The 14,541-nt window shown below is 36.5% G+C and overlaps 1 protein-coding gene across 2 annotated transcripts in view; it reads right to left on the bottom strand.

Moving 5' to 3' along the window:
• Positions 1 to 490: 490 nt before the first annotated feature.
• sap130a (Sin3A-associated protein a) overlaps positions 491 to 14,541 on the bottom strand; it is a 78,042-nt gene continuing 63,991 nt past the window's right edge. For both annotated transcript variants that reach the window (XM_039762710.1, XM_039762718.1), the window contains exons 15-21: positions 13,276 to 13,377; positions 12,012 to 12,385; positions 8,826 to 9,077; positions 3,753 to 3,878; positions 3,552 to 3,655; positions 2,802 to 2,915; positions 491 to 2,290 (exon numbers count right to left, since the gene is read on the bottom strand). In XM_039762710.1, coding sequence (XP_039618644.1) covers positions 2,132 to 2,290; positions 2,802 to 2,915; positions 3,552 to 3,655; positions 3,753 to 3,878; positions 8,826 to 9,077; positions 12,012 to 12,385; positions 13,276 to 13,377 — 1,231 coding nt within the window. In that variant the 3' untranslated portion in view covers positions 491 to 2,131. The remainder of the gene's footprint in view (positions 2,291 to 2,801; positions 2,916 to 3,551; positions 3,656 to 3,752; positions 3,879 to 8,825; positions 9,078 to 12,011; positions 12,386 to 13,275; positions 13,378 to 14,541) is intronic.

Genomic DNA, 14,541 nt, shown 5'->3' with positions numbered 1-14,541 from the left:
TCTACTTTTTTTTATCTACTTTTAGGACTTGAGTGAAAATCTGATGATGTTTTAGGTCATATTTATGCAGAAATACAGAAAATTCTAAAGGGTTCACAAACTTTCAAGCACAACTGTATGTTAACTGGCATCCCAGTACCCAATAACTTCAGACTACAGCAATAGAGAAGAATCACGATACGACTTTGCAATTGTAATTTTTCTTCACAGAAAATTCCAAGTTATGCCGCCAAGAGGTGTCCTGAGGAGAAAATAAAAATCATTTAATTATCCATTGTTAATCTAAAGCAGAGTAATTTGGTTCTACTCACTCACATGCACCTTTTCAATGGCCATTTGCAGAATAGGACAAAGATATGCCCCACCATGAAAACAAAGAATTCTGCATCTCAGTGCCCGTCCGTCTAAGTGAGCAGACATGCAAATCAATAGTTAAGTACACATACATGCACCAAAAAAATTCTTATGGAATGAAAGTTAGATACACAAATAGAAATTCATTTTTTTATTTTTGTAAAAAGACTTAATTGAGACTTAACATACAGCACATTTTTTGACACACTAAAGCACTACCAGAAATATCACAGGATTTTATTCCAACACTTTAGTTGGACTGCTTTACAAAACAAAAATTCTAATTTACAGAGGAACTAGATAAATCTGTACATTTTAATGAGAGAAAAAAAAAACAACTTCCTCCATTACTTGAAGAAAAATTCAAACACTTTTCAGCTTTGCCACAACCATTTCTTTCATCAAAGCTGTTGCAGGCTGCTTTTTCACCCTTCCCAAACTTTCCAAGTATTTCATTTCCCCTCCCACCCCCCAATTCATGTCATTATAACCCCTCTATAGCACCAGCATACTGCAGATTAATTACAGATACGCCACTGACTTGGTGAACACGCCTGAGACTTTGAACAAGGCAGCATTTTGAACAAATCTAGGCATGTTGGCCTTGAAACAACCTAAGCTAATGGGGTGACCTCAAACTAGTTCTTTTTTGCAGCCATGAATGGCAAATGAAATGTAAACTGAGAGCTGAAGAGAAAAAAAGGATGAAAGAGAGGAAAAAAAAAAAAAAAAACACACACACACAAATCAGTCCGGCCAGCTGACAGACACAGTTTACAGAGGGTGCATATTGTGCTGAACACAGCAAATACTGAAGGTTGTCTGTTTAGGAACAGCTTAATGTCTCCTAAAGTAAAAAGGCCTAATGGCAGTAAAAGCAGAAGTGCTTTTAAATAATAGATTGTTTGCCAATCTGCCTAGTGCTCCTCCCAAAACCTCCAAAAAGCATTTGCTCCTAAATACAATCAGAAGCATTCCGGAATCCCTAGTTCTGAACATTAGTATTTTCTGTTTTACAAAGGGCTTCAGGATGAGAACAAGATTCATCACCAACTAAAAAGGAATTAAAAAAAAAAAAGCTAAATCTGATACAGATGCTGCCATTTGCACCCCTTTTAAAGTGGGCGCATACTTTGCCCCAATTGACACCCACAAACTGGAAGGTGAAAAGGGTTGCATTTAAATATTAGGAATAGGTGTCCAGCACCCATGGTGCATGGTCAACTAATTAAATAGTAGTAATTGATAAAATAATGATCGTTAATTCATAGTCTAGAGCCTGTAAAAGACAAACTGAAGTCATCAGTCATCAAAGAGTTAATTTCTTATTAAAATTTTTAGTAGCCCAGGTCACAATCCTGTAAAAAAAAGAACACTAAGGTGTGGTCAGTCTTTAGCCACTTATCAAGCTGCTTATTTCATGTGTCCATTGAAAAAATCATTATTGGAGAGCAAATGAAGACAGGCTGTTACTTTCCATCAGAGACAAAATGATGCAAATGTACAACAAAAGTAGAGCATGATAGTATTATAAGCCTTCAGTTTAGAAAAAGTGAGGGAAACACAACAAAAAGTTATTTTCCCAAGAGAAAATTCCTGGGCGTTTCTGCTTTGGCTGATACTGCAGTAAGAACAATGCAGCAATCAAAATACTGTTCACAGGGGAAAAGATAAAGTAGAGTTCTACAACAATCTGGACCAGAATCCGTGGCAGAGGCAAGGGTGCTCGATGCAAGTGAATACATCCCCTTTTCTCAGAGGATAATATTTCATAATTTTACACCTTCTCTTTGCGCTTTAGTTTGGCCATTTTTTTGGCACTGCCATTCTTGTTCAGCAGCTTCATCACACGGTCTTTGTGTTCCAGCACTTTCATCATGGCGTCACGGGTCTCTGTGATCTGATCCATGACCAGCTTGCAGCGTTGCATGTTGCCCTGTAATGCAGTCACATAGTGACAGTTAGAAGGATTTGAACATCTTTACTAGAACAGAAAAAGCAGTGCCTATCAAAATGCTTTCTGAGCAATCTTTATTTTTATGGGATGCTTACCATCAAACTAATTCTTACAGACCACCAAGCTACCCTATTGTCCTTTAGCTTGATTCTCTTAACTGTCCTACACAAATGCAGGTGGTCTCTTTAAGCCACCCCCACTGACTGAACATTAAAAAAAAAAGTCAATTAAACTCAACAAATGAATCACAATGTGGGAGATTAGGAAGCTACAATCCAAGTTTCTGGCACTAGGAAAGCTAACTAGTAAAGTGGACTGCATTTTCAAGCTGCAACCTTAGCCTACAATCCTTAAATGTTTTGCCACTTACTATCAAAGAAAATGTGTTTTATTAGTGCACAATACAAATTGAAAGAAACCACCCACATAAAATAATTAAACCTGTGGCTATATGCAAATTTTCAACATGTTGAGTTTAAAGGTACCACACCTGTATGAGCTCATTTATCCGATGCAAATCATCATCTGCTCCAGCCTTCTTCTTGGGAATTAGCCCATCCTGTAATGTAGTAAGACGGCTGTATACATCATGTTCCAGGTTTGCCTGATAAAATTAAAAGCAGCATGTGACTCTGGGTTAAAAAAAAGCATAGAGATGGAGCCAACAAATCATAAGTAACATAACTACAAGCTAAGCTTTTAATTATTCAAAATGATGATTAAGTCTACAAATGTTCCCAGCCCCAGACAGAAATCCGTATTAGGTTTGTAAAATTATAGTAATTCTATAAGGCTTTAACTTGGTGGATAGTTGGAGATAGATATCAAAAGAAAGCCATGCTTCCAAAATTAGTTAAAAACCCTATTTTTAAGGAATAACCACATTTCAGGAATAACCAGTAGAAGGCAATATTACCAAACATTATATACTCCATGCAGTGAGAGATTAACTCAAAGAAAAAACAACAAGTGCTGCCAATGGTATTTTATAAATTATACTGTGAAAGTAACTCAATGTAAGGAAATGCTGCCAGAATTATATTGTATTATGTGTTATTACTGAATAAAAACTTGATGAGGAAAGCCAGGAGATACAGGAATACAGCCAAGGATAAGGCAGCAAGAATGGGCATTACTCAACAACAGAAAAACAACCTAACTCTTGAGTGGGCCTCACCATAGTGAAAAAGAGGCTAATTTGTAATAACATCGTTTTTCACACGACAGTGTGGTCACTTACCAGTTGCAACAGTTGTGCAGCACACAAGTGTACCTTCCAGCCCTGCGCTCTGCATACCACACCCTTTTGATTAGCCATATCTTGCATGGTGCACTTTTTCTCCTCTGTCAAAAAAAGATGGCTTAGACAGGAAACAAATACTGCGCAGCAAGAAATCTATTTTGTTGTATCTGTTGTGATTGTCAGAAAGACCATACTAACCTTTTACCCTTATATCACTGTATCTTTGGAAATGGTGATAGGCTGCTTTCCATGGATTGCGATAATGGCGGAGTAAGGTAACAGGAGGTCTTGGGCGGACTGGCACATAGCGAACACCCTCCTCATCTAAAAAGTAGAAAATGGAAAGTATTACACAATGACTGAAAATAATTTATCACTATTAATCCATTATTTGTGCCATTTGGATGGGCTACATACACAGAAAAAACTGTTAGAATGAACTTTAATATATATATACAGTGCATCTGGAAAGTATCACTTTTTCCACATTTTGGTATGTTACAGCCTTATTCCAAAATTGATTAAGTTCATTTTTTTCCTCAGAATTCTACACACAACACCCCATAATGACAACGTTAAAAAAGTTTGAGGTTTTTGGAAATTTATTAAAAATAAAAATAATTGAGAAAGTACATGTACTTGTACATGTATTCACAGCCTTTGCCATGAAGCTCAAAACTGAGCTCAGGTGCATCCTATTTCCCCTGATCATCCTTGAGATGTTTCTACAGCTTAATTGGAATCCACCTGTGGTCAATTCAGTTGATTGGACAGGATTTGGAAAGGCACACACGTGTCTATATAAGATCCCACAGTTGACAGTTCATGTCAGAGCACAAACCAAGCATGAAGTCAAAGGAATTGTCGGTAGACCTCCGAGACAGGATTGTCTCGAGGCACAAATCTGGAGAAGGTTACAGAAAAATTTCTGCTGCTTTGAAGGTCCCAATGAGCACAGTGGCCTCCATCATCCGTAAGCTTGTGGCATCATATTCAAAAAGACTTGAGGCTGTAATTGCTGCCAAAGGTGCATCAACAAAGTATTGAGCAAAGGCTGTGAATACCTATGTACATGTGATTTCTCAATTTTTTAATTTTTAATAAATTTGTAAAAACCTCAAGTAAACTTTTTCACGTTGTCATTATGGGTGTTGTGTGTAGAATTCTGAGGAAAAAAATTAATTTAATCCATTTTGGAATAAGCCTGTAACATAAAATGTGGAAAAAGTGATGCGCTGTGAATACTTTCTGGATGCACTGTGTATATATATATATATATATATATATATTTCAAAGTAGCAACTTCCTTTTAATATATCCATACCTTATGGAAACAGTAGTATTTCAGCAGTGGCATTGCATTTATTGGATTAACAGAAAATATGCAATATGCATCATAAAATTAGACAGGTGCATAAATTTGGACACCCCAACAGATATATCAATAATACAATATCATCAATAATGTTGTGCCTCCTTTTGCAAATATAACAGCCTCTAGACGTCTTCTATAGCCCTTGATGAGCGTCTGGATTCTGGATGGAGGTATTTTTGACAATTCTTCCATACAAAATCTCTCTAGTTCACTTAAATTTGATGGCTGCCAAGCATGGACAGCCTGCTTCAAATCATCCCATAGATTTTCGATTATATTCAAGTCAGGGGACTATGGCGGCCATTCCAGAACATTGTACTTCTCCCTCTGCATGAATGCCTTTGTAGATTTCGAACTGTGTTTTGGGTCATTGTCTTGTTGGAATATCCAGCCATTGCGTAACTTCAACTTTGTGACTGATGCTTGAAAATTATCCTGAAGAATTTGTGGATATTGTGGATGAATTCATCCAACCCTCAACTTTAACAAGGGCCCCAGTCCCTGAGCTACCCACACAACCACACAGCATGATGGAACCTCCACCAAATTTGACAGTAGGTAGCATGTGTTCTTCCGCCACACAAAGCGCTTTTTATTATGACCAAATAACTCAATTTTTGTCTCATCACTCCAAAGCACTTTGTTCCAAAATGAATCTGGCTTGTCTAAATGAGCATTTGCATACAACAAGCGACTCTGTTTATGGCGTGAGTGCAGAAGGTGCTTCTTTCTCATCACCCTGCCATACAGATGTTCTTTGTGCAAATTACGCTGAATTGTAGAACGATGTACGGATACACCATCTGCAGCAAGATGTTCTTGCAGGTCTTTGGAGGTGATCTGTGGGTTGTCTGTACCCATTTTCACAATCCTGCGCATATGCTGCTCCTGCATTTTTCTTGGCCTGCCAGACCTGGGTTTAACAGCAACTGTGCCTGTGACCTTCCATTTCCTGATTACATTCCTTACATTTGAAACTGACAGTTTAAACCTCTGAGATAGCTTTTAATAGCATTCCCCTAAACCATGATACTGAACAATCTTTGTTTTCAGATCTTTTGAGAGTTGCTTTGAGGATCCCATGCTGTCACTCTTCAGAGGAGAGTCAAAGGGAAGCACAACTTGCAATTGACCACCTTAAATACCTTTTCTCATGATTGGACACACCCATCTATAAAGTTCAAGACTTAACAAGCTAACCCAACCAATTTGGTGTTGCAAGTAATCAGTATTGAGCAGTTACATGCATATAAATAAGTAAAATTACAAGGGGACCTAAATTTTTGCATAGCCAGTTTTTCACATTTGATTTAATTTCATACAACTAAATACTGCTTCACTAAAAATCTTTGTTTGGAATACACCCCAGTACTCAGATGTTCCTAGGGAATGAAAGACATACCACTGTTATCTTTTTTTGTTGAAAGTAGAGTAAATTATTATGCAGGCTGAGCGGGGTTCCCAAACTTTTTCATATGACTGTGTATATATAGCTATCTATCAGATTATACTGAAAGTTTGGGTTTAACATAATATTCTCTATCCCTATTAATCTAATTTGGGGAACACTTAAAGCCAAGCAGAAAATATCCTTGAACAATGTGCAGGACCTAATCATGCACACACTAACACACACTGGGCCAGTTTGAATCAATGGCTAACCTAACCAGCATGAATTTAGGGATGTGGGAATATCTAGATGTAGATAGAGAAGGAACCTGCAAACTCCACACAGAAAATGAACAAGCACAGAATTCAAACCCCAGGATACAAAATCTGTGCAGCAAGTATTATGCCAAAGCGCTGCTCAGCATTATGAATGGACATTTTAAATACATTTCCAAATATTAAAAATGTTAATTCACTTCAGTATATTACTTTTACAAAAAAATAATAAAACAAAAACTAATTTGAGAAATTAACTACATAAATTTGCATATAGTGGAAAAATTTCAGAGAACACAATACATGGTATGTCCACAGGACAGAAAAAAAAAATTGAGCCGACTGACAGGATTTTGATTTTAAATAGCCTATACAGATTCACTTGAATACTTTAAAGCCAAACTTAGATTCCTAGAATACCTGATATAATTGGTTTACTGCCTGAAAGAGCTACTTGTTGTACGTTTTCATAATAGATTATAAATGGTGCCCTTTGTAAAGGAATGCAATGAGGATGAGGATGACAATAATCACTGTCCTTAAATCCACCACATGATCCAATACCAATGGAACATATATCCATAAGGGTTTGATGGTCATAGCATATTACAGAACATGGAAAAACAGGCAGAGGTCAGCGCAGATAGAATAAGTACAGCAAGAAGGCACAACAGCAGACAGCAAGCTGACAGGTACACTTTGAAATGTTCATATTTTTCTATAACTATCTTTGATAACTTGCTTTGTATGAAACTCTGCTATAGAAATAAATGTTGTTGTTGTTGCAATGTTCTAATGAATTTTGATAGATACTTAGATTTGCTGCACACAAAATATAAAAACCATAGAAAACCCTCAAGACAGGTTTTTACATTTAAAAGAAAAAGGATCATAAAATATAAAATTATAGGTAATTACCTCAATAAAGACAGCATTTGAGCTGACACAACATGATGCAGGAACTACAATGAAATATTTACACTTCTTATAGCATTTACTCCCAACAATACTGCACCAACATGCTAGACTGAGCAGTTACCTTGGCCTGCCAGAAACAATCAAAACACTCCTCCATATATTCAAGTTTCTTAAATTAATTTTTAGCAGATCTATAATCCTTTAGTTAGGACCTAAATCGTCATTGTCTGCATAATCAAAAGTTCACTTAAGTGTTCCTTCAGAGGAAACAGATTGCACCAATCAAAACAATAATGGACTCAATACCACCTTTTTGAAACTGAACAGTAGTCAGCTGCCTGACATATCTGTTTCCTAACCTGGCTTGTGAGAAACCTAGTGATGGGCAACAGAAACTGCCAGCCATTTGGTTTTGTAGTTTTTCCCCAACGGTATGTTATTTTTGTGAAATTCCTCCAATCCAGATTTTCTAAAACTATGGGTCATGAACATGTTTATGATGGGTTGCTATATGATTGTGTAATAAAATTAGCTAACTTTGTCGAAGACTGAATTCTGTGGTGAGTAATAAACCACCCTCTAACTGTACTATTTATTGTGGCAATATGCAATCCGAGATGTAGCCTATAAACACCAGACTGATACATTACAGAGAGCTTTTGTTTTCATGGTACAAAAACATAAATATTCCACACAGTGGAACCACCATACCTCTACCAACCTGTGAAACAAACAGACTGAGATAACAGACAATCAAAGTTTGAAAAAATCTGAAGAACGTTTGTTGGACCGCTGAGAACGGTAGGAACACCAATGAAGAAAGCCTTCAAAGGGCTGGCCGGAAACAAAGTAAACGTAAGCAAATTGTATAATGGATAAATAATAGGAAGAAATGGGTAAGGAGGCAATCAAATATTTCACATCCACCATTCATTAGCCCAAGTTTACACTGTAGCTAGATTTTAAAGTTTGGAAATAAACCTGAAAATGTTAATCATTTTTTTCAAATATATGTGCAAAACTACTAGAATATGGTAATAAGAGGAAGTTCCTTTAATGTACAGGACACATCTTCCTATACTTTAGTATGTTTTTGGCACACAAATGACTATTTTTATGCCAGAGTACACTTACACTCTGGATATCTAAACTTAAGGGATTTATGGGAAAATAAATGTTGCAAAAAAGCATTATGAGTCAGAGACCATAGAAGTAACTTATACGTGTTCCCAAAAAAACTTCAATTGCTTAAACATACTCTCTAAAAATAGTCTCTATTGTACAGCTCTTTCTAAAATCAGTACGGTACACACCTATATACTCCTTGGGAGGAGATTTGCGTTTCTCTGCCTTTACTGCCAAAGGCCTGGATGATGCCTTTTCCTCATCTGTACTATTGGTCTCCATCATCTCTGTCTCTTCAGTGGATATTACATGCTGCTGTTTACGTGGCTTCTTTCGTGGGGAAGCTCCATGGGGCATGTCAGTTCCAGTAAGTCCTAGACTATTGCTGAGAGGTGTAAGGACAGGAGGCACTGTAGGTGCCATTACAGGAGATGCCAACACTTTGGTAGGAAATAAAAACAAAGAACTTGTTAGAGGCCTTAATTCAGAACTATCTTTGATTCTACATATACATACATAAAAGGAAAAAGAATAAAGTATGTACTCTTATGATAAGGACAGTTACTGTGGGCAAACTGCACATGTACCAGTTTTCGGGAGAGGAAAAGTACATACACCCACACACATACATACATAGGGTATAGAGAAGAATCACCCTTTCAAAATACTCCCATTTTTTTGCTTTACAGCCTTAAATGAAAATACACACAAAAAATATTTCTTCCCAGCCTTACTTACTCAATGCAACCTATAACATCCAAGTGAAAGATATCACAGCTACAGTTCAGAAAAATTAAAAAAAAACACACAAGACATACTGAGATTAATAAAGGATCACCCACAATGTCAATATTTTGTTGAACCACCTTTTGCTTTAATGACAGCCTTGAGTCTGTTAGGATACTTCTTGAACAGCTTTGCACATCTACATTGAGCAGTAATTGCCCACTATTCTTTACAGAATTGTTCAAATTTCCACTTGGCATCAGAATCTTCAAGGTGCATTCTAGCAAAGCTCAAACTAGCCTTCATGTGGCCTTTCTTGAGAAGAAGTGGCTTTTTCCTTGAACTCCTGAACAAGTCACAATTGTGGAGCGCTTGTGAAATTGTTGTTACATGCACAAAATGACCAATCTTTGCCATAAAATCCAGTAACTCCTTCAAGGTGGCCATTGGCCTCTTGGAGGCCTTTCTTACCAGTTTCCTTCTTGCTCTTCCATCCAGTTTGTAGGGATGGCCGGATCCAGGGAGGGTCCTAGTAGTACCAAAATACTTGCCAATTCTTTATTATGGACTTTACTGTGCTCCTTGGGTTTAATAAAGCCTTAGACATTTTTTGTATCAAAATCCTGCCTTTTCTGTCCACAATTCTATCCCTGAGATCTTTTGAAAGTGGCTTGCTGTCAGTTGCAATACCAAGCAAAGAATGCTCCAGGAACAGCTGTTTTTATGCTTCACTAATCACACATGGAAGCCAGTAACCATTATCTGCAATGGTAATGGTGGTTACTTACACCTGATTCAGATTACAAATATTGTTTAGAAGGGGGACGATCCTTTATTAATCTCAGTATTTCTTGTTTGTTATTTTTTAAAATTCTGAACTGTAGCTGTGATATCTTTCACTTGGATATTATAGATTGCATTGAGTAAATAAAGCTGGAAAAAAATACTAGTTTGTGTGCGTTTTCATTTAAGGCTGTAAAGCAAATAAAATGGGAATATTTCAATGGGGGTGAATCTTTTCTATAAACACACATACATATACATATATACACACACACACACTTTATTTATATATATATATATATATATATATATATATATATATATATATATATATATATATATATATATATATATATATATATATATGTGTGTGTATATATATATATATATATATATATATATGTGTGTATATACATATATACACACACACAGGTAAAATTCCATTACAACGAATATCTTTACAACGAAATTTTCATTACAACAAAGTATTTTAATGGTACCGACAGTTTCCCCATATGATGCAAATCTTGTTACTACGAAGTACATTCAGCAGATACTTTCATTATAACGAAGTGCCCAAAAGACCTTGAAATGCCTAAATGAATCATCCACAGAGCATTTGTGCACATTCAGCACTCATTCAAGAAAATGTGAGGTCTGTAAACTCTCTTGGGAACTCCCCCAAATAGCACACCTAAGAGCATCCCGAAGTCCGATCTCTGCATCTATGGAAGACTGTTTATCTGTTGCCAGGGCAACAGCAGGCTCAAAGCTATGCTGCGTCTCTCCAGCAAAGCAAACAGAAAAAAGATTTCAATGGGTGGTGCAAGGTACATTGTTAAATGCAGGTAACAGGATTACTTGATCACTGATCTGGCCACGACCCTCCCTGACTGCTGTTTCTGTGTATAGCAGAGTGGTAGATCATGCTACAATAAGTAAGTGTGCTTTTCCTGTTTCAAGCTGAATGAAGCTGGTTTTGCTAAAGTACTGAGACTCGGCCTCGTGTTTTGGGGTGCAAGACAGGGACTTATAGCGCAACCTCAATCTTTTATGATTTGCTTCTGCGTCACTTTACTGCAGCGCTAAGAGCCTATTTTTGCCCTGCCCCAGCAATGGACAAAATCTTCCAAAGACGCCGCACTTCGGGATGCACTTCAGCACATCGTTCCCCTTAGGTGGGGAATGTGTGTGTTGGGGGGGTGGGGGTTTCTCGGGTAAATGGGGGTGGTGTCTCAAAAGAGTTCAGAAACCTCACAATATGAAAAAGAAAAGGATTCGGCTCCTAATTGATAACTGTGCTGCCCACAACCTACTACCACATTTAGAGAATGTTCGCATTTAATTTTTCCCACCCAATTGCACAGCAGTGCTTCAGCTATTGGATTTGGGCATCATTCGTACCCTGAAAGTGTATTATCGCAAAGAAATGCTGAGAAAAATTCTCTCAGCATAACTTGTAGGTGTGAGGAGATTAAAATGAACGTGAAAAAAGCTAAGCCTGGGCCCAAGTTAAAGCAAGCACTATAGTAACAAATAGAGAATCTCACTACAACGAAATTTTCTTTACAAAATTTTTAGGTCCCTGGGAGTTTGTTGTAACGGAATTTTCCCTGTGTGTGTGTGTATATTTTATATATATATATATATATATATGTTATATATATATATGATATATATATATGATATATATATGTTATATATATATATATATATATATATATATATATATATATATATATATATATATATATATATATATATATATATATATATGATATATATAAATAAAATAAAAGTTTTTTATTTTTATTTCAATTTGCTGTGTGCCAGAGACAAATTCATATAAAAGGAAAAACTCCTACCGTTTGTTGTTCCTGGCTGTGCTGTATCAGTTGGTTCAACCTCCTGCTTGATTTTGATCTCTGGAAGAATGCTGCTTGCAGAGGAGGCAGCTATGCCACTGCTTACTACTGACTGGGTAGAAGAGGCAACCACATTGGCCATTGAAACTGGAAGAGGGGGAGCCACAGCAATAGCTGCAGGGAGAGAGGACAAGGCAACAGGGGGTTGTGACGTCGTCACTGCTGCAGATGCAGTTAGGATTGCTGGTATTGCTTGTGGTGGATGCTGTGGTGGTGGGGCGGACTGCTGCTCCCCACTCTGGCTAGACAATGCTTCAACAGTAGCAGTAACCGGTGGTGCCAAGGCCATGTGAAGCTCAGGTTTCTGCTTGGTACTTGTGGTGTTAAAAACAAAAAAAAAACCCAAACAATTAATGAGGACCAATATTTTGGCAGAATACATTGACACAGTTGCCTTTCATCAGAACGCGACTGGAGCCTTGTCATACTTTCGGCACTACATCTTTATAATGCCTTACTGTGACAGTTCATTTGTATAAAACAAATTAGCAAGTGTATCATGTTCATGTTAATTGTGTTTTATCATATAAACCTCTGAAACTATGTTTTACTTAAGAAAAGGTGTGCCACTGCATAAAAAGTTAAGCTAGTTTTTTTTTTTTTTTTTATTGCTTGTATAAAAGGTCAAAGTAAAAAACTATACAGAAGACAAACAATGATGTTCATGGCCCACATGGTGCAAATAAGACAAGACAGTGTGCACAAACAAACAATATCATGCAACGTAGTACATTTATATTGAAGGGTAAGTCACCCTCCATATATTCCATATTTGATTTACTAATTTGTCACCTATGGGCTACATAACAAAAAATATATTTACTGTAACCTGTTGCTGGGCTTGCACATTTTGCTAATACCACAACATGTTTATCAATAATTCTGACTCAAATCATTCATTTAGTTAGATACAAAGGTAATATGGAAACCAAAAGGCGCCAACTAAGGACAAAGGGGACACTTTGCACACTCGACTTGCTTGCCATTGCATGTCCATTTGCTGTTTTAACCAACTCATCCACTACCTCCTAAAAACCAAAAGGAACTCCTCAAATGGACTCACCTTTCACATCACATTTTGATTATTTGAATTAAAAAGGTACATTTTTTGATAGACAATGTATTTTTTATAAAAACATATTGCAGGGCAACACATACATTGTCTTAATTCATCTGTATTAACTACATTTTGTGGAACACATACCCAGCAGGCCTTGGAGAGCACGAAGCACTTCGCACTGTGTTGTCCAACCGAGGGCTTGTTGCTTCTCCCGCCTGGGGTGGGATACTTTTCCGGGCTGTAGATCTGCAAACACAGAAGATTGACACTTTTTACAGATAACTCACAGTTGTAGAAATAGTAAAATACAATATTTAAGAAACAATTTCAGATTTACGCCATAATAAAAGCTTACCTATTTTCTTATTTATAATGACGCATTAAAATAACTAAATATTACATTCGAAGGTGGGACTAGCTTCATGGGCATACCACTAAATAAATTCTATTTATACATTTTAACCTCTCATTGAAGAGATGCTCTGATCGATCAGCCACTGATCTAAATCGGATGACTTTCACTACAAAAAAAAAAAAAAATAATAAGACTCAATTGGTGATCAGTAAATTGGCCGATTACAAAAGTGATCTTTTCAGCCCCTGCTTTTCAAGGCTTTATGATAATTTAGTTACAGTGCTTCTTTACTTTAGTTATTACGGTAATTGAGCCAGCATTCATCTTTTTTTTTTGTGGTTCCAAACTTCCTGTTGTCTAAACAATGCAAGTCAAGGCTTGTTTTACAAGAGAGTGAGAGACAATTGGAATATTAGCTTTTACATTATGGATTAATAAACTAAAAAAAAGTTTTTGGAGAAGTCATCCTGTGCAATTAGACAAATGACAAGAAAAGGTATTTCAATGAATTCAGACATTTTTACTTTGTTTTTTAAATTAAAACAGAAACCGCAATGTTTGGACAATGAACTTATTTTAAGAGGAGCAGCTTACATTTTCACTTGGAAAAAGATAAAGAAAAATTTGAAATTGCTATTTACTTAACTACAGTCTTGTTAGCTTAACAGCAAAATGTGTCTTTTACTTATAAACCTGTTCATTTTGTTAGTCTTGTGTCTTATATACAGTGTATCCGGAAAGTATTCACAGCACATCACTTTTTCCACATTTTGTTGTTACAGCCTTATTCCAAAATAGATTAAATTCATTTTTTTCCTCAGAATTCTACACACGACACACCATAATGACAATGTTAAAAAAGTTTGAGATTTTTGCAAATTTATTAAAAATAAAAAAAAAATTGAGAAAGCACGTGTACATAAGTATTCACAGCCTTTGCCATGAAGCTCAAAACTGAGCTCAGGTGCATCCTATTTCTCCTGATCATCCTTCAGATGTTTCTACAGCTTAATTGGAATCCACCTGTGGTCAATTCAGTTGATTGGACAGGATTT

The sequence above is a fragment of the Polypterus senegalus genome, chromosome 1 (genome assembly GCF_016835505.1).
Source record: "Polypterus senegalus isolate Bchr_013 chromosome 1, ASM1683550v1, whole genome shotgun sequence".
NCBI classification, from domain to species: Eukaryota; Metazoa; Chordata; class Cladistia; order Polypteriformes; family Polypteridae; genus Polypterus; species Polypterus senegalus.
The sequence above is the reverse complement of the archived record's forward strand: the minus strand, read 5'-3'. Positions and strand labels throughout refer to the sequence as shown.